This window comes from Lathamus discolor, chromosome Z (assembly GCF_037157495.1).
Source record: "Lathamus discolor isolate bLatDis1 chromosome Z, bLatDis1.hap1, whole genome shotgun sequence".
Taxonomy (NCBI): domain Eukaryota; kingdom Metazoa; phylum Chordata; class Aves; order Psittaciformes; family Psittacidae; genus Lathamus; species Lathamus discolor.
In genome coordinates, this window is record NC_088909.1 from 16,261,219 (window position 1) to 16,284,045 (window position 22,827).

The 22,827-nt window shown below is 39.0% G+C and overlaps 1 protein-coding gene across 7 annotated transcripts in view; it reads left to right on the forward strand.

The window, feature by feature from the left end:
* CYLD (CYLD lysine 63 deubiquitinase) overlaps window positions 1–17,402 on the forward strand; it is a 30,242-nt gene extending 12,840 nt beyond the window's left edge. For 4 of the 7 annotated variants that reach the window (XM_065661395.1, XM_065661393.1, XM_065661394.1 and 1 more), the window contains 10 exons: window positions 390–555; window positions 1,366–1,507; window positions 2,075–2,197; window positions 3,416–3,507; window positions 4,543–4,609; window positions 8,123–8,255; window positions 8,936–9,044; window positions 10,378–10,496; window positions 11,753–11,969; window positions 13,445–17,402. In XM_065661395.1, the coding sequence (XP_065517467.1) occupies window positions 390–555; window positions 1,366–1,507; window positions 2,075–2,197; window positions 3,416–3,507; window positions 4,543–4,609; window positions 8,123–8,255; window positions 8,936–9,044; window positions 10,378–10,496; window positions 11,753–11,969; window positions 13,445–13,629 (1,353 nt within the window). In that variant the 3' untranslated portion in view covers window positions 13,630–17,402. Of the gene's footprint in view, window positions 1–389; window positions 556–1,365; window positions 1,508–2,074; window positions 2,198–3,415; window positions 3,508–4,542; window positions 4,610–8,122; window positions 8,256–8,935; window positions 9,045–10,377; window positions 10,497–11,752 lie in introns of all 7 variants that reach the window. The other 3 variants (XM_065661398.1, XR_010608571.1, XM_065661397.1) reach the window with 3 other exon arrangements.
* Window positions 17,403–22,827: the final 5,425 nt, after the last annotated feature.

Sequence of the window (22,827 nt, forward strand, 5' to 3'; positions counted from 1 at the left end):
TCCGATTTAAAAGATGCTTGGTAGTGGATGTGTGTTGTTTGTAACTACAGAAGGTATCTGGTGTTACTGCCTAGCTTAGTTAAGTTCCTAATGTTGACAGGTTTAATTCTTGCTCTCCTCTTCCATCTCCCCCAAGCTGCTTCTGATGAAATTTTTATTTTGGATGGAGTGAAAGTTTAAGCATGAAGGAAAAAAATGAGACTTTAATTTTCTCAATAAATCCAGTTAAAGACTACCTCAGCTGGAGCTTAGAATGCTAAAATGCAAGAACATTGTATATAAAGCTTCTGAGTATCTGAAGGGTGATCTATGGGTAGATACACTGTCGAATGTTTTACTCCAGAATTCTAGAAATAAGAAACATAGTGAATTCTCACTTGAATTTTCAGGAAGATGAATGTGCAGGTTGTACGGACGGCACATTTAAGGGAACTCGATACTTCACGTGTGCTCCAAAGAAAGCTCTTTTTGTTAAACTCAAAAGCTGCAGGCCAGATTCCAGGTTTGCCTCACTACAGCCAGTTTCCAACCAGATTGAACGCTGCAACTCTCTAGGTACTGAGCTTCTGCTTACTTACCATCTGGGAACTGACCTGGGGTTTGGTTTAGTTTATTTCTGCAATATGTTCTTTGTATGGAACACTTGAAAATCTGTACAGGTATTACATAAATGAGATGAATAATTAGAATATCAATCTGTACAGAACATAACTCTTCTATGGATTACCTTTTGAAACAAGAAAATGTTCATATATTTAAAGAAATTAATAAAATTAAGCTGGGTTTTCTTTGTGTTACGCTGTAAATCTTTAGCAGTTACCATTTTCAACAAGATTGCTTTGTATTTGCAACGCTAGCAATAGTTGACTGCATTATCAGAAACTGATAGTTATTTTTCTGTAATGTCAGATTAGTGTTTTCCTAAATCTTGACATAGAAAAGCATGTATTTGAATGGTAGAAGTTAGTAGTAAAAAACTCAGCTTTTTTCCTGACTTCAAATATTTGAGATTTCTTGGGTCATGTTGTATAGCTTGAGACAAAAGCAAAGAAACAAGTGTCTGATACTTGTAAGATAGTGAGAACAGGGCATGTATAACAAGAAGACAGCTTCATTCCTGCTGGATAAAATTAATTCAGTGCTCCAGGCTTTCTGAAGCACTCTAATGTGCATTGTCAGTGGAATGTAAAGCCTTGTTCACTGTCTGGAAGCAGTGAGTCTCAGCTATAATAAAATGCTATGCTAGTCCAGAGAAGGAATGCTTATACACTAAGGCAGCAACTTAGCTGTAAAACATTAATAAGAAAATCTCAAGGAGGATAAAATTTAAGGCTTTAAAGTATTTTTTGAAAAAAAAACTTTCAGCCTTTGGAGGTTACTTAAGTGAAGTGGTAGAAGAAAACACTCCTCCAAAAATGGAAAAAGAAGGTTTAGAGACAATGATTGGAAAGAAGAAAGGTATCCAGGGTCATTACAACTCCTGTTACTTAGACTCCACCTTATTCTGGTAAGTTCATAATTTGTATAGTGGCATCCCATGCTACAAATGCACAGCGTGTGATCTTTGTTGTGATGACTGTCTGTCTGTCTGTATTGCTGCACAGCCTACAAAGTCATGCACTGCAACCTTTGGCACATTACTATGCTCTTCCAGTCTTAACAGCTTCTGCAGCATTTGCAGCAGAACACAAGTGCTAATAATGTCCAAATTGTGCTGGCCCTTATGTATCCATACTCTTTTTGACTGGGTCCCTGGCATGATGATTTTTGAAGGATGAGCGTGCGCAGGATGGGTGGTGGAGGGAGGGAGATAATCTCTTATATTTGCAGAATCCTGGGCAGCTGGTTTTGTACTCTGCTGTAGAAAGGACACTGGGTTAGAATGGCCTTTTCCTATTTAGTACGGCTATGTTGTCCTCTGTCCTTAATTATATCTTTCTGAGTTTATTCAGTTCTATTAATTCTTCCTGTGGCTTTGCTTGGTTTGTCTTATGTTGCTCAGGCATCTGAGTGGTTGTATCTTCCAGAATCAAAACAACTTTCCTTTTCATTTTTTTTTTTTCTTTTTCCCTAGCCTGTTTTCTTTTAGTTCTGTTTTGGACACTGTGTTACTCAGACCTAAAGAAAAGAACGATGTAGAGTATTATAGTGAGACCCAAGAGCTGTTGAGGACAGAGATCGTGAATCCTCTGAGAATGTAAGTAAAGACATTAATTCGTCTCTGGTCTAATACAAATTTTTACACCAGATTGTTTGTATGCATTCCTATTGCGAATCTAAAGAGTTCAGCTAGCTGCTGCTGCCAGTCTTTTCCGTTGATTGGTCTGAGTGTTTTTACTTGTTGGGCATAGTAAATTTAAGCAGTGCTAGCTGGAAATAGTTATTCGTTGTTTGCTGATAAAATATTTTCACTGGTCTCTATTTGGAAATTGATCAGCATAAAGCTATTGTAAAATTTGCATTGATAAATGCAAAATATATTTATTCATAGCATTCATATTTATGTGTTTTTAATGCTGTTGCTGACAAGAAAAGTATTTGAATTTGCTTATGTGGAGTTTCACAATTTGATAGATTTGTCAGGGCTTTAAAAGTTTTGTTAGTTTCTGTATGTAGTCCTCAAGAGGTCAAAACACATTTAAACAACATGAGCTTTGTAATTTCTTAGGCACAATGAACAAAGGAAATATGGCAAAAATCTGCATGAAAAGTTATTTGTGTGTAACTCTATTTTCTAACACGCACGTAGTTCTGAAATTCTGTGGGCAGTCACTGAACAATTTATTACAAAATTTTTCTTTGGATTCCTGGAATAAAATGATGGCTTCTGAATCCTTGTTCTTACACAGGTGTGTGTACTTTGTCTGGTGTGTTCAAGGGTTTTCTGGTATAGGGGGTAGGATATACCCTGGTCAGCAGAAAAAGTGGCTGAGGAGACTGAAAGTGTTACTTCTCCTGCCTTTCCACCATGCTCAAGTCTTTATTTGCACTTCTTGTAAAATTTTAGAGGAAAAGATTGAATGCTCAAAACTTCAGCTTCTGTTACCTTTTCTTCTGAAATACTGAAATATTATTTTTGTTAACAATGCCCACAGTGCTGTTATATGACATTCTGAAAATGTGTTAACTGATGCAAAGTAGTGAAAACAAAAGTAATTGACTGACAGATCAGAAAACAGTTACCCTGGTAAGTTAATGTTTAAAAAGAGGTCTTAAAGGGTATGTAAGGACATTAAGCCCTTCACTGAACTTGTACTGCATTGAAAAAACTGGGAGTCAGTCATAGTTTTGAAGCAACATTGTACACAGGTAGAGAGGGATCTGAGAGCCTGTATTTCAGCATTTAAGAGGCTTTTTCTCCTTCTTTGATTTGATCACAAGCTAGCTAATAGCTTATTAAACCGATTTATCTTAGATATGGATATGTATGTGCTACAAAAATAATGAAACTGAGGAAAATACTTGAAAAAGTTGAAGCTGCATCAGGATTCACTTCAGAGGAAAAAGGTAAATGCGGTCGTTTTTTTTTTTTTATTTGAACCACACATATATGTCTCTGTAGCAGTATTATCTCCACCAGAGATCTGAGTGACCATTGGGTGGTAAAAAGGACTCTTCTGTTTCCTTAACATGTGAGGAGCCCTAGCTGAACAGTTTCTGCTATAAGTCAGCAAAAGGCTGGATTTCTTTTCCTGCCTTCTAGTAATGAGGGGGAGATCTAAGGCTTTTCTTCAGAAATGCAGATTGTAATAAAGCTGAGGTCTTTCTCCTCTTTCAAAATGTCCCTTTGGTCCCTGAGGAATAATCTTTACACTGCAACACTTCATTGTCACAATGGTTATATAGTATATTAAGAAATAAAATGTGTAAATCATGTTAGAAAAATAAATTCCCAACCTTTTGGTCTTTTGCTGCATATAATGATTAATTAGTGTTGTATTATATGGCTGTTTAATTTTTTGGGGGGGAGAACACTCTTTCTAAAAGTTTTAAATGCTGAAAAACAGTATTTATTAGTTAGTGGCAGGAGGAGAAATAGATCAGAATACTCTGTGTTGGAGGAGATTAGATCTCTGGGAAGCCACTGTTGGCTGCATTCTTGATTGGAGAATTCAGTCTCTAGTTTAGATGAACTTTGTGCTGTTTTGTGGTTTTTGTGTGTTACTGTCACCGCTCTTCACCGCTTCACTGCAGTTTCATTGTTTTCTTTAAAAGGTTTTATTTCTCCTGGGACAGCTTCATGATGCCAAATAATTCCCCTGAAGTAGAGAGAGCATCTTTCTGATCTTTACTGGAAAGCTTTTTTTTACCCTGTTGAGCTTGTGTCTTTTATTAGGACTGTTTGACACCAAAAGATTAAATAGTTTTGTGTCAGGAAAATCTTCATAGTTTGTCATCTTACTAGTGTTAATAAAGCTGTAAAAATGAACCTTTACTTCTGTTCCTATTAAAATTTGGGAAACATTTATTTAAAATCAGTCTTGAATAATGTATCTGGTTTTGCATACTAACAGGATTTTTTTTTTCTCCCTCTTCACTCAGATCCAGAAGAATTTTTGAATATTTTATTTCACCATATTTTAAGAGTTGAGCCACTGTTGAAAATAAGGTGAGTCTTTTTCTGTTTGTTGAACTTCTCTATTTGTAGAGGCTGGTGAGAGACTATCTGCTGCCTTTCCAATTGAGCTCTTAGAGCACCTTTGAATTATGATTAGTATTTCTAATAAGATTCAATATAATAAAGTTCTATTGACAAACTTGACATCTACCTTTTTTGGTAGGTGGATTTTGCCCCAGTGTCCATAGTTTTTCAGTCCTTTCCTCATCACAGGAATTGTATTAGTTTATATGCTGCTTTAGCTCAGCAGTGTGAGGTAAGTGCTCACTGTCTGTTGTAGTGTGCAGACATATGGGAGCTATGGCACTGGCTACAGCATCTGTATGCAGTATGCTGTAGTTCACTGTGTAGATGACGTGAGAGTACTGAGGCTACCTTCTGTGGTGGTTCTGTAGGCAAATTTTGAAAAGAATTGGAAAGGAAGAGAGATCAAGGCATATAGATGTAAATTTGGAACTGTGTTCCTGTTTCTGCCTAGACAAAGGCCTACTGTTAGGTAAAAAAAAAACAAAAACAAAAAAACACCACAAACCACAAAAAACTAGTAACTTCAAGTATGTATTTGGTTTATGTAAAGAAGTGTTCAGAGAACAGCTTGCCATCTTAAGACCCTCACAGTTGTTACTGGCTCTTTTCAATTCTACAAAATACATTCTGAGAAACCCCTGTGGCTTATGTATTATTCTGGTGAAACAGCTGAGGTACCATAGTATAATTATAATAATGGTCTTTATTATTAATATAATTAGAATAATAGATCTTCATGTGAGAATGTGTTTCTAGTTTTTGGTAGTTAACAGGTGTGCTGCTGTGGATTTGGAGAAGGCTGAGGTTCTGAATGACTTCTTTGCCTCAGTCTTCACCGGCAAAGGCTCTGACTGCACCACCCAGATCTTTGAAGGCAGATGCAGGGACTGTGAGAACGATGACCCTAGGGCCACTGTAGGAGAGGATCTGGTTCGAGACCATCTTAAGAACCTGAACGTACACAAGTCCGTGGGACCTGATGAAATCCATCCACGGATCCTGAAGGAGCTGGCAAATGAAATTGCTAAGCCACTGGCCGTCATATTTGAAAAATCGTGGCAGTCAGGTGAAGTTCCCGATGACTGGAAAAAGGGAAATATAACCCCCATTTTCAAGAAGGGGAAAATGGAAGACCCAGGGAATTACAGACCAGTCAGTCTCACCTCTGTGCCTGGCAAAATCTTGAAGCAGATTCTCCTGGAAGGTATGCTAAGGCACATGGAAAACAGCAAGGTTCTTGGTGACAGCCAGCATGGCTTCACTAAGGGGAAATCCTGCCTGACCAATTTGGTGGCCTTCTATGATGGGGCTACAGAACTGATGGACAGGGGTAGAGCAGTTGATGTCATCTACCTGGACTTATGCAAAGCGTTTGACACTGTCCCACGTGACATCCTTGTCTCTAAATTGGAGAGATATCGATGGATGGACCACTCGGTGGATAAAGAGCTGGCTGGATGGCCGCACACAAAGAGTTGTGGTCAATGGCTCAAGGTCCGGCTGAGACCAGTAACGAGTGGTGTCCCTCAGGGATCGGTGTTGGGACCGGTCTTGTTCAACATCTTTGTTGCTGACATGGACAGTGGGATTGAGTGCGCCCTCAGCAAGTTTGCGATGACACCAAGCTGTGTGGTTCAGCTGATACACTGGAGGAAAGGAATGCCATCCAGAGGGACCTTAACATGCTTGTGAGGTGGGCTGATGCCAACCTTCTGAAGTTTAACCATGCCAAGTGCAAGGTCCTACACCAGGGTGGGAGCAATCCTGGGCACAGCTACAGGTTGGGCAGAGAAGAGATTCAGAGCAGCCCTGTGGAGAAGGACTTGGGGGTGCTGGTCGATGAGAAGATGAACATGAGCCGGCTTCAGTGCGTGCTCGCAGCCCAGAAGACCAACCGTATCCTGGGCTGCATCAAAAGGAGCGTGACTAAGCAGGTCGATGGAGGTGATCCTGCCCCTCTACTCTGCTCTTGTGAGACCTCACCTGGAGTATTGTGTGCAGTTCTGGTGTCCTCAACATAAAAAGGACATGGAACTGTTGGAACAAGTCCAGAGGAGGGCCACAAGGATGATCAGGGGGCTGGAACACCTCCTGTATGAAGATAAGCTGAGGAAGTTGGGGCTGTTCAGCCTGGAGAAGAGAAGGCTGTGTGGAGACCTCATAGCAGCCTTCCAGTACCTGAAGGGGGCCTATAGGGATGCTGGGGATGGGACTCTTCATTAGGGAGTGTAGTGACAGAACAAGGTGTAATGGGTTCAAACTTAAACAGGGAAAGCTTTAGATTGGATATAAGGAGGAAGTTCTTTCCTGTAAGGGTGGTGAGGCACTGGAATGGGTTGCCCAGGGAGGCTGTGAGTGCTCCATCCCTGGCGGTGTTCAAGGCCAGGTTGGATGAAGCCTTGTGTGGGATGGTTTAGTGTGAGGTGTCCCTGTCCATGGCAGGGGGGTTGGAACTAGATGATCTTGAGGTCCTTTCCAACCCAGACTATGCTATGATTCTAAATCACAGCTGTAATGAGTAAAGTAAAAGCAAATGCCTCTTACTCCACTTGTACGTTTCCTCAATGTTTCTTTAACCCTCTTTTCTAAACCTTGGCCTTTGAGGTTTTTGTCATGTCTGTGCTATACAGAGGGGAACAGATGTTAGGTTCCACCATTCAGCTTTTAGCACTGAAAATGGTGTGTGTTGTGCACTTACCTTAAATTCTGAAGTCTCCTTTCTTCTTAAAAGTAGGCTTAAAATTAATAATAGTGACTCTGAGTGCATCATACTGTTAGAATCCTCTCAACACCTGAGTACTCTGAAAAGCAGTGTTGTCTTAAATGTTAGCTGGAATGAGAGGAGGTTACCATTTATAGCAAATGTGATGAATGTTCCCAGGAACATTGACATTGGGGTGAAACAGCTCCTGCCTAACTTCTTTCTTTCGCTATTGTTTTTTCCTGTGTGCTTTTTGTCTATGATAGCAAAATCCATTTCTCCAATGTGAGCCCAGTCTTCTATGTACTTTCTTACACCTTTCCAGAGTGGGTTGTATTACTCATCTGAATCTCTCTTCTCAAGTGTTGCAGATTTACATTTATGTTAGAGAAAAATAACCTGAAAATATAAGTACTGAATTTTTACTTTGTTTTGAAACATCTGACCTCGAAGATTATTTAAATTGGTAGCTTAATCTTTTGCCCCTCTCTCTGTCAGCATAAAATGTTGAGGTTTTGTGGTTCATGTTTTTTCATTTTGTTTGTTGCTTTTTTTTTTTTTTTTTTTGGTGGGGAGCGGGGAAGGAGGGCTGTGGGGGCGTGGTGTATTTGTTTAGGGGTTTTTCGTGTATTGGGATTGGTTTTGAAAGCACAGTCTTTTTCAGTGAAGAGAGGATGTTGTATAGACTATTTTCTGGTAGACGTTATTTTACTAGGAAAATACAGTCATTGTTGCAGTAAAGCTTCTAAATCTGCTTTCTTTGAATCTGTTTCTAGATCAGCCGGTCAGAAAGTACAAGACTGTTACTTCTACCAAATTTTTATGGACAAAAATGAGAAAGTTGGGGTCCCGACAATTCAGCAGTTACTAGAGTGGTCATTCATCAACAGCAACTTGAAGTTTGCAGAGGTGGGTGACAGCTGTTGCTCAGTTAGTGATGATACTTGGATGTTTGCTCATTCAGCAGTGGAACAAGAGTGGGATTTTGGTGTTTAAACCACGACAGTGTGAAAACAAAATGCAGACCTATTTGCAATGGGAGTGCTATGTCAGTGGTACAGGTTGCCTATGTTACAGAAATATTTTAAGATTGCCTTAATGACATGTACCCTTTGGCTGAACAGACCAAAGTAATTTAGGTAAAGAATTATTAAAAGAAAACTTAGTTACTGCCAGTAAGTTGCTTTAAGAACTAGTATTTTGAGATACCTCTGTAAAAGGCTTTACAAAGCAAGATTTCCCCATGCCATGGCGGAGTGTAGTCCAGTACATTTACTACCCTACTTGAGTATGACTGGGACTTACGATATTTGACAATGGTTTAGATGCCACTTTCCTGTTGTTTGTTTTGTTTTTTAGCTAAAAGCTAAAAAGCTATATTTTATATAAGCTTTATATAAGCTTTTATATAACCTATATTTAATTTTTTTTCTCTCAAAGGCTTCTCTTTTGTTTGCCCTCTTCTTAATTTTGAGTTAACAGGCTGCAAGTTATAAATAAGATGAATGTTTATTGCATTAGATGTATCTCTAAATTTAGATAATTGTCTATCTCAAGCTTGTTACATTATATTCTGGCAATTTACCTAGGCACCCTCTTGCCTGATCATCCAGATGCCTCGGTTTGGAAAAGACTTCAAAATGTTCAACAAAATTTTTCCGTCCTTGGAATTAAATATAACAGACTTACTTGAAGACAGTAAGTATATGACATTGTGTTTGTGTAATGAAAGATTTGTTGAGAGTGACTTGACACAGTCAGAGTAAGTACACCTGGTAGTTTTGGGGATTTGTTTGATTTTTAATAAAATATTTAACCAGGTAGTGTGAGATGCTCAGGCTGAGGAGAAAGGAAAGATTACTAGCTAGAATGCTGAATGCTGTTTTTTTTTTTTTTTGTTATGTCAATTAAAAGCTGTAATTCAGAAGAACAGAGAATGTAACTTGCTTATATGTTGCTTATAACTGTACAGACTATAACTACTGTACAGACTATAACTACTTTACAGACTGGAGTGTGAGATGCTCAGGCTGAGGAGAAAGGAAAGATTACTAACTAGAATGCTGAATTCTGGTTTTTTTTTCTTATGTCAATTAAAAGCTGTAATTCAGAAGAACAGGGACTATAACTTGCTTATATGTTGCTTATAACTATACAGAATATAACCTGATTATGTTTAATTCTTGAGTATCTCTACAACTAAACTTTTTTATTTCAAGACAGTGTTGTTAAAATTATTAGCAGCAAAGCAGTTTGTTAATATGCTGGTAGGAAATCTTAAAAGCTAAGTAAGTGTAGCACTGAGATTGGTTAACAGGTATTTACAGTGTTGACTATTTTTCATTAGTCTTCATCAGTCTGTGCTGCTTGTTCCTAAGCTTTTTGTCATCAGTTCATCAAACCAGAAGAGAAGCTGAGATTAGTGTGTAAATCAGCATCTAGTGATGGTGCATTTTTAAACTATAAATTGGATCACTTTTTTGTGACTGAATGTTTTCATTGCATCACCTAAGACACCCACTTTTAAATGTGAGATAAGAATTCATAAAACCACTAACATTTTAGAAAAATAAAAAAATTATAATCTCTTAAAATAATAAGAGAATTATAATTCTAAAATAGTATTTTTATTATTTAGAACAATAATGCCTGTCATGGCCATCAGCTTGCGATATTATTTTTTTTCTGTGGTGTTGACAAATCTAGGGGCAGAGCTGGACCAGTATGATGAAAGAGAACTAATTTTATGTAAAAGCCTGCTTTCACTTGTTCATGCAGTTGATAGAACTTACTGTTCTGCAACTTCCTACTCTCAGTGTTTTTCTCTTATTCCACATTATGTCAAAGAAAAGTTAAATACTATGGTACATTTTTGCTTTGATTTGCAGTCTGGTTCTAGCTTTTTTTTTTAATGTAGTGGACTTTTTTCAATTTAAGTCATAATTCTTACTCCTTTCTATACCCCTGGTCTTAAAAAAAAACAAAAAAAGCCTCCCTGAATTGGAGACTAATACCTTCTTTTAAAATGCAGCTCCCAGGCAGTGCCGCATATGTGGAGGGCTCGCTATGTATGAATGCAGAGAATGTTACGAAGATACTGATATTTCTGCTGGGAAAATCAAACAGTTCTGCAAAACGTGCAATACCCAAGTAAGTTGTTGTCTTTGTTACTCTACACAGGTTTAACCCAAATGGTATATGCTGTAATAATTAAAAGAAAGGCATAAGAGTGGAGTGAGATTTTTCTCACCAGCACTAGTGTGACTGTGCTCACCAGATGTCAAATTAGGGACTCCACGTGACCCTGCAATGTATTCACTGATGATTTCTTACTAAAAACATGGCAACTGCCAGATCCAGGATGGAATACAGTGAAGAGGTAATCATAAGGAAATTGGAATCTCTTTACTGTTGCCTGCTTTAAGTCATAATTTTACATAAATTGTTACTGCAAAAGTTGGTTGGAGAAACTCTCTAAGACTCAATTTGAAGTTTTAGAAAGCAGCATGCTTTATTGTGGCACTGGGAGCACACGCGAATCGTTTCGCAAAGGCGAGCGCACCCGGTATTTGCCAACAGTAGCTATATATTTAGCATACTTGTGCATATTTACAGCTTTTCCAGGAAACTATTGACATATTCATGAGATTTCCCGGAACTAATTATAATATTGGCATCCTAATTATGCATGCGCTTTCTTCCTGAGTTGGGGTATCTGGTGGTCCATGATAGTCTTCCTCACTGTGTTTACTGAATGACTTCGGTGCTTGTGCATGCCCACAAGGTCCTAGTGCTGAGTTGGCAGTTGGTATGTCCTTGCTTCTCTCCTGTTCCAGTCTCGCCCCATGCTGGGTGCCACTATGTTACTTGAAGGCCAGCATCCTTAGTCTTATTTACTGTCTCCTTAGTTGTTACCAGTCCTGTGATGTTTCTTCCCCCATCAGCTGAACATTCCTTTCTCTCTACATGTTAAGAAGTTAGAGAAGTTTGGTCTGTTCTGCTGTGTTAAAGGCACACACATTGTTGTTGGTTTAGAATTTAAGCCTATAATATGGTACCTTGTTTGAATTGATAAATTCATGACAACCACTTAATTTTGAACTGTTTGGTAACTTGCTTGAAGCTGTCATAGCCATAGCTTGTTTTCAAGTCTGAGCAGAGTAGAAAATTGTTGCATTAAATCTGGCCTGCCTTCTAACTTTAGATTTTAATTTTCTGGGCAATATTGAACTACAGTAGTGGGGAGAAGTAGAAGAAATGTTTAGTCTGCTGCTGTTACTGCAGCTCCTTCTCTAATGCCACTAATCTTCAGTTCAGCAGTAATGTTCTTTTTAGCTTTGTCTGCCACTGAAACAAATAATCTTACGGGGTAGTTTCTCTCTTCTGAAATATCACTTCAATTGTAGGTTCATCTTCATCCCAAGAGACAGAGTCATAAATACAATCCATTGTCACTACCTAAAGACCTGCCAGACTGGGACTGGCGACATGGCTGCATCCCGTACCAGAAGATGGAGTTGTTTGCTGTTCTCTGCATAGAAACAAGCCACTATGTAGCTTTTGTTAAATACGGGAGGGATGATTCCGCCTGGCTCTTCTTTGACAGCATGGCAGATCGGGATGGTAGACCTTTTATTTATTCTTACTACTTTTCTCTTTCTATTATTAGTTTGAATTTCAGTGCCTCTTTCCTAAAGTATTGGGGATATTAATATTGTTTAATTTGATGCATTTGATGCTGGGACACTAATCTTGACCCAGCCTTACCTCAGTCCATTGATTTTATAGCAGCCACTGATTTCCATGATCTGAATTTCATCTAAACTGAATCGATAATCCAATTGGTAAGTAGCTGGTATAGTAGTAACTGCACAGGTTTTCTGGTGGGACTTTTAGACACTTTTCTATACTTCGCAAGTTTGACAGAGGGAATTAATTTTAACTGCAGGAATTTTTTTTCAGGCTATATTTTAGTGGATGTATGGAGTTATTGGATAGCATGCAAATATTTTTATTGCTTTTGCTTAAATGATTTAGCCTAGGTGTCTTTAGAATAAAAGAAATAGTCACACGTTACAACATCTATGCCTTTCCTTTGAATCTCTTTAGAGTTGTCAGTGGAAAACTGTTACTCTGTAATAAAACAAATGTCAGTAAAACAAGTGTTCTCTTAGATACTGCTGCATTAAATACTGTTTAATTCTTGTGCCTGAGAAAAACGGCAATAGATGACATGTCAGACTCATAGTAACAGCTCTTTGCATGAGGAATTCTTGAACCCTCATGTTATAGTGTAATTTGGTGGGGGGGAAAGAATCTTGCCTGCTGTTGAAAGTGAAGCTGCTGCAGAATTAAAGTCTCTTTCTTTCTTGTAACAGCCAGAAGGCAATCAGGCTTTGTTTCAGAGTGCTTGAAAACTTGTAAGACTCAAGTGCATAGAGAACCAGTTTATTTCAGGAGTGTAGATCATACGAGATAGATACTCACTGGGTATATGTCCTGCTGATATTAGAGTTTTCTCTATCACAGATACTGGGGTTTTTTTCTGCTGGTTTTTTTTTCTTTAGCTATAGGCTAAAAACATCTGCTGGGGAACTGTGCCATGGATATTCACACTCGTGTTGCTTGAGTGTGCTCATTTTTACATGGAATGTGGCCAGGAGCAAACCCTGACTTAGTCTGAGAAGTCAGGTACAGACAAACATGGTTCATAAATTCATCAGCCATTACCAGCTGTCATATCATTAACCAATTGAATGTCATTTGAAGTGGGTTATATGTATTCAGGTCACCTTCCCACAGTCACACAGAATTTTTACTGTTAATGAACCCAAAGTTCTTGCTCTGGTGGGGTGTTTGTGTGAGTGTTTTGTTAGTAAACGCAACAAGATAGTCTGACACCAAAGGTGATATTTTTCTTGACTGATACACTTCTCTTAGATGTTTACCCTGCAGTAGACCAGAAAGGCATGTTTAGGTTTCTTTAGAAGGCATTTTCAGGAGCTGGTGATGCTGTCATAATTAAAGTACATTTCAAAGAGCAAATGCATGTAGCTGCTGTGCTAATCTGTTCCTTTTTCTTTACTTATGGTTAAAAGGAGGTCAGAATGGCTTTAACATTCCACAAGTTACCCCATGTCCAGAAGTTGGTGAATATCTGAAGATGTCTCTAGAAGAATTACACTCGTTAGATTCCAGAAAAATTCAAGGTTGTGCAAGAAGACTACTTTGTGATGCGTACATGTGCATGTATCAAAGTCCAACGATGAGTTTATACAAATGAACAACGGCCTCTGGAAAACTGAAGAAACAGTACAGAGTTATTGACTATTGCATTTGCTGCACGTTTTGGTTAGTTTTAATGCAGCCGTTGCTGGCAATGGAAGAAATCGACTATGAGAGCAAAAGGATTGCTCTTCCAAAAACTACATGTGGAGTTCTGTAATTGAAGTATTTAAGCATTTTGCACTCTGGGAAGTGTGCTTGTGTGTTTGTTTTATAAACAAAGTCTAAGTGAAGTTACTAAAAATTAAAAGCTTTAAGTGCATTGATTACAGACCGGCTTTTTTTAAATGTTAAAGGTGGAGTTATATCAGGAGAAACCTCCTTAGTCCATTGAGCGTGTAAGGATACACTGGGTTCTCACTCAGTGTGTTTCTGTGGACCAGGGATGGTGATTCTCTTCTGTTTCTCTACCCTCCACCCCACCAATTCTCTGCAGCCATGGTCTTTTTAGCACCACAGATTCTGTCTTCAATAGAGAGAGCAACTTCAGTTTTAGCAAGATAAATTTTAGACTGTTCATTGCATATTAATTCTGTTCTGTATCTGTCTACTACATTCTTTTCAGTTCACACATTTCTTCTTCAAAAATTAACATTCATTTAAAGATCTGAACTCCTATCTTCTGCAGAAAGATTTTTGGAGGGGAAAAGGAGGAGGGGAAGAGGGTATTAAGGGGAAGCATAGTTGCTGGAATACAAAATTAGCAATGAAAGTCAACAGATGTCTTTTTCTAACTATTTTAAATGAAACAGCAGTGTAGAACAGAAGAGCGGCTATATACAAATGATTGGGGAATCAAACAATAAAATAGTGAGTTGCCTCAGGGAGTGTTACTGAAGTGGATTCTAGACCTTGGTAAACAAAACTGACTTTTCTACAGTACATTAAGCTACTACTCCAGAATCTGTTATACATCTGGTTCTTCATTTCAGCATTACTGGTGGTAAAGATTAGAAATCTGCTTGGAAAGCTGAAACTATATATAAAAGTAGATGAGGGTTTTACTGTATACCGTATAACAAAAACTGACTTGAAAAGCTGCAAAACCTGTGAACCTGTGTTGATGTGAAGTATTAATCTCTGAAGTCTGTTGCTTCCTGTTTGCAGTGAAATACTATTTTAGTTACTTTTTAGCTACTTCTGTCTACACTGACTAGCAAACTTTCAACTATATGTATACAGTAAAATCTGGTTGTACAAATTGCATATATATGAGCTGTACAGTTTCGACTAAGATGTTTTATATGGAGAACTTTCTCTTTGGGATCAAGTCTATAGAAGGAGAAGTCACAAAATACAACTTGCAAAAAGCCACTGTTTCTAAAGACAATGGAGACTGATCCCCTATTGTAGAAAATAGTGTTACTTTGTTCCTGGAAAATCTAGATTTTTTTCTTTGGGACACACTCTACCACAGAAGAGTATTAGAGATCTGAAAGCCGTTTGAAGGACTGACCTGGAAAGCAAGGAGTGATGAGGGAGTTGATCTGTTCTGTTAGCCGCTGCATGAAGTGTGCTCTAATTTTTCATTCTCGAGCCAGAAGATTACTAGAAATGTTGCTTTTGCCTTTACTAGTTCCACGCTCCCTTGCTTTACTTACCTAGTCTGTGCTTCCTGGAAAACCACTTACTTTGGTTTCAGTACTACTGCTTGCTCTTGAACTCTTTCTCAACTGTTTTTCTCCTGAAAAATTTCAGGGAGGGTTTAGGTGGTGGATTCTATAATCATCTGTCAGTGAGTGGGTTACTCTCTGTTGGCTTTTTCTTGGCTACATACCATTCTGCTCTGCTGCAGGTGCTCAGATGTATTGACAAAGATGCCATAGAAGCATCTCAAGGTAAGTGTAAGGCTTTACAAGCACAAACCTATGTACCAGTGAGACCAGTCTGAGTGTCTGCAGTCTCTCTTCCCTATCTTCTCATTTTCCCAATGCATTGTCTTTTGTGTCTTCCACGTGTTTCATCTTTCCCTCCTTCCCCCCACCCCCCCACCCCCACGCCATTACATACTGCCTAAAATTATTTTACCTTACCTCTTCCTGAGGCCTTGGAACTGCTATGGCCAGATGGGAGACTGGGACTTGGCAACCATGTTGTACTTTTCTAGCTAAATAATCTTGTATCATAATATCTATTCTTTTCTAGAAGTGCAAGTACCCAAAAATCCCATTTTTTCAGGTTGTATATTTGATTAGCATGAGTGACTTAAAATAGATGGGTGTAAATGAGCTGCTTGGCTTTTTGCTGCCAGTTGTCTGGCCTCAGGCTGGAAATTGAAAAGTTGTGTGAATTCTTCCTGTGGTACACGTAGAGAATGTGCAGAAAACCTGGAGTTTAAGTACATTATTGTCCACGCTGTTTGGTGACAAATACTGTGTTTGGAAGTGCTGGCAGTACTCTACAGCCTGCGCCTTTGAACCACTTTATGTTGCAAAACAGTTTTGCAAAGGATATATGATTACGTGGTTAGTCTGTTGCTTATCAGTGAAGAGGGCAGAGATGTCTTCTGTAGCTAAAAAAACAGCATTGGTTTTGACAACTGAGTCTTTTCTTCTAATCCAAAAAGTATTGCTTTATGGTGTACTGCACTGGCTTGGAGATAATCTAGCAGTGTAAATGAAATGTTGTGGAAAATAATCCTAATTTTTATTTCTGGTCTCAGAAAGGAGTATACAGACAGAAAAGCGATTTCACTGTGAAAGGAAACTTGTAAAATGGCTTCTATACAAGGGTAAGAAGCTGTTTTTAGCCTTCAGCGTTTATTGTAGGGGATCTGAATAAGCTATTTTGAAGCAGCAGCCTTTATTCTAAAGCATCTACTGCTGGTAAATGTAATGCCCAAAGATTCCAGGGACTGCACCCAACCCTTGATGTGTTTAATGCACTTGGGAACCTCCCAATCAGTTGGTTTTTTTTTCTTTATATGGTGATTGTGTCCATAAATTAATAATAGCGCTTAGATCATTGTTTCAGGGTTTGGCTCCTAAGTATTGCTAACAATGGCCTTAACCTGTGAGTAGGAAAACAGAAAATATGGTTCCTGGCAGCCTGTAAAAAATGTAAAGTTTGGTAATACCAAAACTTTAATACTTGGGGATAAATACTGCACTGATAAAACTCTGAGCTCCTACTCCACTAATTGTTTTTAGAAATAGGGGATCAAATCAGTAGTAGATGGGAAGACTCACCACACCACTAACTGCTTGCTTATTTTGAACACAGAGGGTGAAGAGAGAAGGTGTTAGATAAAGGTGATGCCTTACACATCACTAAAAAAAACAACCCAACCGAGCGCACGCTAGAGCCACAATAAGCTGCATGAGAATGCTTGTCTTGGCATGGGAGACAATTGGAGGAAAAAATACCGAAATACCTATGTTCAGTACAAGTCTTTCTGATGCCTGCGATGCTGATTCTGTGCTCTTGCAAATGTAGTATAGTGTTTCACTACACAGCCTGTGACAGTTCCACTTTAAGCAACTATTGCATGTAAGAGGAATTACTTTTTATCACAGATGTTTTTTTTTCAATGTACTTATTTTTCTTGTGCACTTTACACTCCATGGAATAGGTGAATGTAGTCCCCAGGCTCCCCAGTGATAGCTCAGTGAGGCTGAGGCAGAACACACTGCAAACTGCAGGTTTATGGTTTCAGAACAGTTGGTGTAGAAAGCAGCTTGAAAGCGTGGTGTGTTTTTATCACTGTAACAAAGCATGTTTTTCTCTGTTCTTGATATTTTGCTAAATAAACATCCCATGTTTTGTGCACAAGTAGTCTCTTAAACTTACAAAGGCTGTCTCCAAAGATGAGTTTGGGAAAGAAACCGTTGTATCAGGTTGTGTTCAACTAGCCTTAACTTTTTTTTTTTTCCCCCCTAGTGGAAGAGTGGAATTAGCTGCTGCTGGAAGGGAATGTACCATGTGCTTTCTGTATTAATTAAATTAAAATTATTATTCTTATGGCTCTATTCCTTTCCTTGGGGCTTGGAGTTTTGGGCGCATCACAAACAGTAATGAATACAGTATTGAATTACCTTATTCTGTGTACCTGTAGAAGAATTTATATATTTTTTGATAGTCTTTTAATATCAGCATTTCTAGGAAACTTAGGACTTACTGTATCAAATCAGGTCTAAGTCTGCTACTTGTGTCTTACCCATTAGTTCCAGATACTGAATGGAAACCCAGCACAAAGCTGCTACATCAGCTAACTATAGTTTGCCTGGGGAGAAAAATTCATGTATTTTTAAATGCTTACAAACCCTGGAGATCAGTTCTTCCTGGACTCTTACTGTAGCTTCAGGCCTGCTTCCATTTAGAAGGCTTGCACACCCTATTTGCACACATTTTCTAGCTAGAAATACAGAGTTTGGGTTTTTTTCTTTCATTTCCTCAGTATTGTGATAATAATAAATAATGAAGAAAAAGTCCCACCTGGGTCTGTAAAAGGAATGCTGTCAATATAAGTATTTTTAAAATCTTGAAAATATTTAACCACTTATAAAAACACTTGCAAATGCTGGTTTCAGGAAAATACCTACTTCTGCAGTGTAAAGGGTAGGTTGGTTGGTTTTATATCCGATTTTTATATCTGCAGTAAGATTATCGTTTGACTTCTCTGAAGCTAAAGCTGAGTCCTGCAGTGACTCGCTGTGGGAAGGGTGCTCGGAACATCTCTGTTTTTACAGCAATGACAGCCCTGTTTGCTTCGCGGAGCCGAGTTCTGCCTGCACTTCGCGTGTTCAGTCACAAGAGGGCACTGCCTGTACCCGCTGTAAATGCCGTGCCTAGTTGTGTACCCAGAGATTTATATTGTGATGTATCTATACAGCTATTGTAATCCCATTTTTATAGTGCCGCTCTTGAAACTACTTTTGGGCTAACGTAATTAGGTACATATAAAACTTTCATAGGTTTGTAAATTTCAAACACACACCAAATGCAATGCGGCGGGTCTTTAACACAGGGCTGGCAGTATGTGTGGTTCCTGCAACGATCAAGCTCACAGCGGTCCCCGCTTAGCGCTGGTGCTGCCCAAAGCTGGGCTGGCACTGGTATCACAGCCTGAAACGGGCAGTGCAGCTCATGTCCTGTGGCACCAGAGCTGTGTCGTGCAAAGCTCGGGTGATGGATACAACTAAAACCTTTTGTTTCAGCGACTAAAACAGATAAAGCTGGGATGTAAAACACCTAGGAAAACGGGGCATTTGTAGACCTTAGTGGGAGTTAATGAAAACTGCAAACAAACAACTTGAACACAGCAGTAATTTTTCAAACCAAAATCTTTCACACAAAACACCACGAAAGAGATCACAGTGTCAGTCACAGCCTTCTGTCATGTCATGAGGAGCCCGCCCAGCCACAGACCCAACAGAAGGGCAGCCCTAGCTTAACCAAATGCTTTGCATGCTTCTTACTTTTAGGTTTATAATTTTTAAGAACTCTTCCCATTTTATTTATCCTTCGTTTTCACCTTATTCCCCATTCCATGAAGAAAATAGACACCAGGGAATGTAAGGATAATTGCATATAAGTTACTTAGTAATTTCTTTTAAGTGGTCTATGAATTGGCTGGATTCACCTTCACTTTCTAACTAGCACTCGTGTGTTCAGATGATGTTGACTAGGCAGCATCTCATACTCCACACTGCATTTTGGTTTTTTGGACCATACAAACTTCCCACCTATCAAAGTAATTTGCAAAGGTGGTTTTGTTTCTACTCATCTAGTAAAATAATTCAATGAATAAATAAATAAATTATAATGCAGCAATTAAATGTATGAGATGGGCAACAACTATTAATAAATGCAGAGCTAGTCGCCCAAAGGTGAACAGACTTCCCCTCTCTTCTTACAAGTCAGGTAATGATCTTTCTATGACTGAGAAACAAGCAGCTGCTAAACATGTAAATGAAACCAAGGGATAGATGTGTTCACACTATAATATGCTGTTCTTCAGCCTCATTATTGTTGTCACATTATCAGTCCTTCTGTTACTTTTCCTCTGAATATTTAAAGACAGGGATGGGCTATGCAATTATTTTTAAACATCCTTCTGCCAAATGACTGTCTGAATGAACACAACAATATTGCTGAGGTGTTGGCTCCCTTTGGTAACCTAACTGGTACAGCACAACTGAGTTTTATCCCTGTAGAGCTATTCCAAGCCTAGTATTGATCTGCAGCTATTCCTAAAGAAAATGCTGAAATTCCATGAGAAACAGAAGTCCCTTTAGGAAAAAAAAAAAACCAAAAAAACAAAACATCAGCATTATTAAACGTCAAATCTGAACAACACAACACAAGCAGGGTATAAATTAGTGCATCAAATTTAAAATATGGCTGTAAATTGTGATATCACTACTGCAGAATGAACTTTAATACCTTTTCTGCTCCTGAGTTCTTCTGCTTCTTATGCTTGAGGATGCTTCATGTTTTTTCATGTTTCAATTCTATTTCAATATTTATTTCCATCTATTTCAATATTTATTTCCTACTCAAAAATAAGTGTCAGAGGGTTACCATTTCATGAGAACATCCTGTTTCTTTCTTCAATAGCCACAGTAGTGGATTCCTTGTCATTTTACTCCCCCTCTTACCTGAAAGTGCTCTCTCTCACTGTTTCACACTCTTTCTGTGTCTCACCTATGTTCACATTTACCCACATGTATGCTCCTCCACCTGAGATTACATTATTCAGAAAATTTGTTTTTAAAGGGATGATTAATACATTTACTGTTTTTTTGCCCCAGTCTGAGCTGACTCTGGCAAGAATTATCCATTAACATGGACTGAGGAGACACAGTGTTGCCCAGAACATCAAGTTGTTTATCTAGAACTTTATTATATTTAGAAGAATAAGGGTTTTCTCCCTCCCTGCATATGCTTTGAGAATTTCAAGGGCAGCTCATTAGTTAGCAGAGACTTCAATGAAGCTACAGTGGTTGATTTATTGTAATAGATGGCAGGAAACAGAATTATCTTAGCAAATTACTTTGCCTGATAGGAAGGCTGGCCAGCAGATAAGCTGCAGTGCTGATGTCTGACCTGACCTGCACATGCTCCTGATGGTGTAATGCTCATTCACAGTTGAGGATGAGTTGCTGCACTTAACAGAAAGCACTCAGGAAAAACAAACAAGCCAGCCATGAAGGTGGCTCAGGAGCTGCATGCACTATGCTGGCTGGAAGCACTGTCCTTGAGCCTGTTGCTGATCTGCAGTTTCTGGATGAGGTGAGAAGTATTACCTGGTCGCTCAGAGTCTTTGCACAATTAAAACACTCAGCAGCACGCAGTTTCACAGATGAAGCTGGAGAAGCTTTTATTAACTGTATTCATCACCCCTAATGAAGCAATTCCTTTGGCTTTCCATTGCTGCACCTATGTGGGTCTTTAAAACACAGCAGCAGCTAGTGTGAGAGGGACCTATGGCAGTCAATTGACATGTACAGCTTTTACTGAAGATACATGGTACAATATGGATCTTTCATGCAGGTAAAACCAAGAGCATTGAACTCTCCCCCAACTCTTTGCTGACTATTCCCACTTTTCCTGTTTAGACAGGAAAAAAAAAAAAAAAAAAAAGAAAGAAATCCCAAAGCCTTTGATAAGTTCACAGTATATGTATGTTACTTAACACTGAATGTAGCTGTCTCTGCAGTAGTGCACAGAAACTGTTTAAAACTGTTTAGAACCATGCAGAAAAAAAGAGGTGTAGATACAAAAAACTCATATTTGAGAAGAATTTAGTTTTGGAATTGCCTGCATGCAGGTGCATGTGCATGGGTATATGTGTGTGCACATGTGGTTGCGGAGAGGCCACAGTGGTCATAGAACAATGCAAGAGCTCACCTGCCACACTTCATCTTGGCGTTGCTCCCTGGAGCATGATGGCCTGAGTGGGAACTGTAGGACAAAAGGCTTCAGGTCACATTGTTGGCACCTTGTACAAAGTGCTCAGGAAACATTAAACGAATGCAACTTTTTCTAAGCAAGCATTGGATGTGCCTCCAACTTTATGTTGGGCTCCTGCAGGTGGCATGAAGAACTTTTCAGTGCACACTCTGACCTTGCCAGCAGGCCCCAGAAGATCCCTGTTCCGGACAACTGACATTTAATACCTTTTATCCTTAATTACTTTCATCTGAGTAATTGCCTCCCATGCCCTGCGACACTCACAGTTTGGTCAGGGATGCTGACTCTGACCTCACAAAGATTTTGGAGCTTGGTGGGGCAATTGATTTTTATGCACCAAGTCAAGACGCTCACAGGCTCAAAGCTGCTGAATTCTGGCAGACCTCATCACAACAGCAGGCTGAGAAGTGCGCAGGAAAGTCTTTTTCCCTGCAGCTACTGGTACCACTGGTGGTCAAAGCCCTGCCACTTGTGAGACACCTGGATGAACATAGTTATCAACACCATGTAGAAATGAGTGAGTAACAGGAGCTGTACACTGTTAGTAGCATTTATCCTGTCTTTGCTGGGAGACCTGCTAGACCTCCTACAGCCAGAACAAATGGCCACCTCTCCTAGTTCTTATGACAAGTGTGGGGAAGTGAAATGATAAACATGAAGAGAAATACAGTGGTAAACATAGAAAAAGAGGGGGAAAAATGAACCCTTTCTGCAAGGTAAGAACTCAAGTGATAAATAGATCTGTGCATATTTTCCAGTCTCATTCCTCACTTGCCAAGTCCGATGCTATTTTCATTAGGCCATGTTACCATACATGTCATTTTATACAAAGGTGCAGTATATCACAACTGGAGGTTGAGGTGCTTGTAGTGAACACAAATGAGCTTGTAATGGTCCATCTGCTTTGATTTTATTTAGTGATCCCTCAAGGGCTGGGAGCTAGAGTGAGAATAACAATGCTTCAACCCATCTGCTATTGTAGTACCAGCTCCAGTTGAATTATCACATGTTCTGAGTGGCTGGCATATGCTGTGACATAAAGCTACAAGAAAGTGTTGCTCTCCAGCTGCTGTGTTGACAAATACTTTTCAGCCAGTCATTAAGTTCAGCTCAATAACCAGGGGGAAACTGCAGCTAAAAGTTGATTATTGTTTTATTTTATTTTAAGCATTAGAAATCACTAGTACAGTATATTTTATTTTAAAATGTGTCACTAAGGGCACACATTGTATATGAGCTCTAACAATAAAAATTTCTCTGTGATGCCCATAAATTTTTGTGT